Source organism: Mangifera indica, chromosome 18 (assembly GCF_011075055.1).
Source record: "Mangifera indica cultivar Alphonso chromosome 18, CATAS_Mindica_2.1, whole genome shotgun sequence".
NCBI classification, from domain to species: domain Eukaryota; kingdom Viridiplantae; phylum Streptophyta; class Magnoliopsida; order Sapindales; family Anacardiaceae; genus Mangifera; species Mangifera indica.
In genome coordinates, this window is record NC_058154.1 from 3,007,060 (window position 1) to 3,011,874 (window position 4,815).

General features: G+C 34.7%; 1 protein-coding gene across 1 annotated transcript; it reads right to left on the minus strand.

The window, feature by feature from the left end:
* Positions 1-1,287: 1,287 nt before the first annotated feature.
* On the minus strand, positions 1,288-3,264 carry LOC123201834 (adenine/guanine permease AZG1-like). Its single transcript, XM_044617396.1, has one exon. The coding sequence runs from the start codon at positions 3,113-3,115 to the stop codon at positions 1,397-1,399; it is 1,719 nt and encodes a 572-aa protein (XP_044473331.1). The 5' UTR covers positions 3,116-3,264; the 3' UTR covers positions 1,288-1,396.
* Between the last annotated feature and the right edge of the window lie 1,551 nt (positions 3,265-4,815).

Sequence of the window (4,815 nt, forward strand, 5' to 3'; positions counted from 1 at the left end):
GTGGTTTTTGATCTATCGTGAGTATAAGTTTGAGAATGGGATAAAAAATGGGTGGAAAATAGTCATTTTCCCTTTAAAATAAGTTTGATTGTTACATTAATAGGTGTAACTAAAAATAAATTTTTTAATTTTTTAAATTGAACCTTTTTTTTATATATATTTTCAATAGAATTATTAGATTTCTCTAATTACATATTTTTTGAAATTGTTTATGTTGCAAAATTCAATTATTTCACAAATTACTATTGTTTTTTTTTTTCGATTTTCGTGGCCTTAAGGGGATTAGATATAAATTACAATGGTAATTTATTGATGTTTGAATTTGTTATTTTTCATTTACTAAGATGTTTTTGTAAGTTTATAAAATTATATGGGTATTTTTATAGTTTTTTTAAGTTAAATAGGTAGGCCCAAATGAATTAGGGCTAATAAAAATTCTAAGACCTGAATGGGTAGACTTGAAGCTTGATTTTAAAAGTTTTTTAGACTCAAATTTAAATAAACTAAACCCAGTTCAACAGACCCAATTAATAAGCCTTGTTGATATAAATCGAGTTAAGACAAAACATCTTTAAACTCAAGTTTGACTAGAATATAGAAAATATAATAGTTCAAGTTCATTGAGTTAAAGTTAAGAGTGACTCGAGTTTGACTTGGTCTTTAAGTTTAAAATTCAAAACTTGACTCAAGTTTATTATTTGAATTCATATATTAAATTTGTGATTCGATTTCACAACTTATTAACAAAATAATATTAGTTTTGAAATTGCTAAACACGACTTGGATTGAGTCATGAGCAAAACTTGAACCAAATCGAGCTATTGCCTAACTTACGAGCCAAATTGAACTAAGTTTTATCTAACTTAAGTTCATTTTGGTTTGAAAAACGAGTTAATTTTCTCAGCTTAAGCTTGACTTGACTTTGACCTATATAAATTTAAACCGAGCAAACTTTTGAAATTGATCCAATTTGAATATTGGGTAACCTTACTATCAAGCTCCTTTTCTTTTTCTTTTTTTTTTTAAGCAAATATTTCAAGTCAAACTATGTTTATACATGTTAAAAAATATAATATAAATAAAAAACGATATGTATTTTAGGTTATATTTAAAATTGTTATAATAAAATATCTATCGGTTTTCAATTTTTTAAAATAATGATAATGTAATATAAAGTATTTGAAAAGTTTCGAAATTTTAAAGATATTTATAATATTTTTTAAGAGCACACTTACTTATAACAATAAAAATATTTTATTATTTCATAGAAAAATTAAATTTTCCATATGCAATTCAACCTCATCAAATCAACACTCAAATAAATTCAAGAAAACATAATTTTTTATGGATTTACACATTTGTACTCGAAAACTATACAATTTTTTTTATATTTTTCCTAGACTTCCGATGCTTTATCAGGGCTTCCATTTTCATTGCTTGGCTGGTCCAATAAGCCATTATCCTTTGCATTTTTTTTAGACCTCAAGAGGCTTTCTCCCCAATCCCAAATATGCAGAACTATGTACGTTCCAATTCCTCCTATCAACCCATAAGCTATTGAATATGTCATCGGCATTAAAATCAATGTCACAAATGCCGGAATGGCTTGCCTCATATCGTCCCACTCGATCTCCACCACAGATCTCATCATCATAACACCAACAAGGATCAACGGTGGCCCCACTGCCCACGGAGGAATTGATGCTAATAACGGCGTAAAGAAAAACGCCAGAAAAAAATACCCTGCTACTGTTAAGGCCGTCAGACCCGTCCTTCCTCCTTCTCTTATCCCTGTTGATGATTCCAGGAAAGTCGTCACCGGAGATGTGCCGAGAAGCGAACCTACCACGATCGATGCGGCGTCTGACATAAAAGCAAAATATTGACCCTCGAAATCACCATTAACGTCTGTGAAACCGGCAAATCTGGCCATTGAATATAAGGTTCCAGTTGTATCGAGGATGTCAACGTATAAAAATGTCACCAGAGCTTCCCAGAAACTGGATTTGCCCAGACCTTTGAAACTGAGAGCTCCGGCGGTGCTCTTGATCACATGAACATCGACAACTTTTTTGAAATATTGAAACGCAGAATTTCCAGTTGGGGTATCAGGAAAGGCCGTCACTGCTGTGTTGCGGAACCAGGAGATCATTGTCACAAATACTGTACCATAAATCATGGCGCCTTTTATATTTTTCACCAAGCAATACGCAATTATAACGAAGCCAACAATGGCAAGCCAGAATGTAGGACTTTCCATTCGATGATTTGTGCACATGATACCCTCAGAAACTGAACCTCCGGGTAACAAACTGATGGTTCCATTTGCAGCTGTTACAACGGGAGCTAAGGCCTTCCTGGAAGATCTTGGACAAGCAGCCAGACTGACTAGAGTTGAAGCATTGTACCCAATGAGGCCGATGCCTTGATTGTTTTGTAACCCGATGAAAGCGAGGAACAAGCCGATTCCGGCGGCGGAGGAGATTCGGACGGGTTTGGGAACGAGTTTAGCGAGTTTGGCTCGGAACCCAACTGCTGATATGAAGAGAAAGATTAAACCTTCAATGAAAATGGCTGTCAAGGCACTTCTGTATGGAACGTTACCGGAGCCATGAAACCCTACGACCGTGTAAGTGAAATAAGCGTTTGTGCCCATTCCAGGAGCTAAAGCTAAAGGCAAATTAGCGAATATTCCCATAATGAAACAACCGATAAGTGAAGAAACTACAGTGGCTACAATGAGGTCTTTGCGGGTTTTTTCAAGGCAGTCGTAGTAGCCTTTGTTAATTGGAGGGAACTTACACGAGTTATCAGGTTGGATGATCCGGTGAGTTGGTCCAGTGCAACTAGAGAGAGGGATATTAGCGTCTGAACAAAGGGGGACACAATCAGAAACGCTACATGTACCACCAGAATCGGTGAGGATGCTAGCGTTAACGGCTAGGATGTACGCCATGGTGAGAAACGTGGCCGTTCCAGCTCGTAACTCGGTAGTGAAAGTGGTGTTCCTCTCAGCGAGTTTGAATCGCTTCCCAACTCGTGTGTTGGCCACGTATGAGTTTAACCTTGTTGAAAGAGAGAGGTCCTCCTGGGGTTCCGGTGGAGTCGCCGCCATAAACAAAAGTGTTGGGTTTGGGAAAGAGGGCACTTCTTCTTCAAGAATAAAAAGAGGATTTCGACCAATGGGTTTTCAAGATACCAAATTGATTAGGGTTAGAACTCCTTAATAAGAGATGACGGATAAGACTGAGACACATTATAAGCGAACAATTCGGAGCATGCAATGGAGGAAAAAGCCAAAAATATAGCTGTCCATTCAAATTATTCAATTTCAGATTAGGAGTCAAAGTGATGGAAAATGTCTACATACTGTTGAAACACTTTTCTTTTTCGTGTATAATTTCAAGGATAGATCCATCCGAGTGGGTTTTTTCTCCTTTCGATATTTCCTTCGGTTTTGTACATGTTATACTTTCGACTTTGAGCAGGCTTTTTTGGCTGTACTGTACTTGGAAGAGTTGTGGGAATAAGGTTTTGCTATTAATCTACGTGTATTTGTAATGCTTCAAAGTACTAAGGAAGGTATACCAATGGCTACTAACAGACTTAGATATTACTGTATGATTTTCAGGCTCTTATTCAGTTAAAAATCTTCTCCAAAGTCTACTCTTACAGATAATTATACTTAATAATCAATAGACATTGACTAAAGAAGAACGGGTAAATAAAAAGTTCAACTTATAAGTTGAGAGATCAAGAGACGAGAAGGACAACAACCTTTTATAAACTTCAAAGCGAGATATTATGACCATGTGCATCAAGAATTCAACAATAACAAGATATTTTTCATTATTAAGGAATCAACTATCTAAGATAAACAATAATTGATAGACACATTTATACTATCTTTCGTTTCGAAAACTACTACGACATTATTATTTTTAACCATTGTATTTACTTAAATGCCACCCCCTCACAATAAATATAAACAATGAATAAAAGGTTGATCAATATTAAAAAACACATAGATAAACACAATCATTTTAGTAGTATATTATCTTATAATATTTTTTGATCAACTCAATAATAACATCTTGAATGTATACCCTTATAGTTGTTTTGGTCAAATCATATAAAAATTACGTCTTTTTTTTTAAGATTTTGTCCTTTTATATTCTTGTATCCAAATCTAAATGTTTCAATGTACTTTCTGGAAAATGCTTTCAATCAATGCCATTTCGGCATTGTGAAGATTAAAGAACACCAAGAGGGAGACGACAGGAAGAAGTTAAAACTTGCAGGCAACAAAAAATTACAATTGGATTAATTACAGTTCCTTAATCTTTATTAAAGGTTTTTGAAGACCAATTTGGGTGCATGAGAAGAATAAAATGCACTAAAAAGTTTGTAAAGTTGACAGAGACATATATGGAATACTGGGTCCAGCCTGCATTAAAATGGCTTCACTTTGAAAGGTCTCCAGGAAATGAGGTTCTGATTGATGTGTTGCTCTATGATGTGTACATTGAACTTGCAGTGGGCTTAATACAACTTATGCCCATAGCTTTATCTGATATGTGGAATATTCCTTGTGGATGAGGTGAATGTGAATTTCACGTCTCTTTTCTTTTAGCTAGCTTTCTTCCAATCAAAAAACCTACAAAATTTGTGAATGATTGATCAATAACCACGGCTCAAAAGTTTAGGTAGTTCAAAGCTACGTATACTACACGTTCTAATGTAGGATTCAAATTTCATATATTATATTTCTTGACAATTATGTGGGATGATTATGTTCTAACTCTCTGATCGTCT

What these genes read in the sequence shown, in the direction of transcription:
- LOC123201834 (XM_044617396.1), bottom strand. Translation starts at nt 3,115, where the DNA reads ATGGCGGCGACTCCACCGGAACCCCAGGAGGACCTCTCTCTTTCAACA.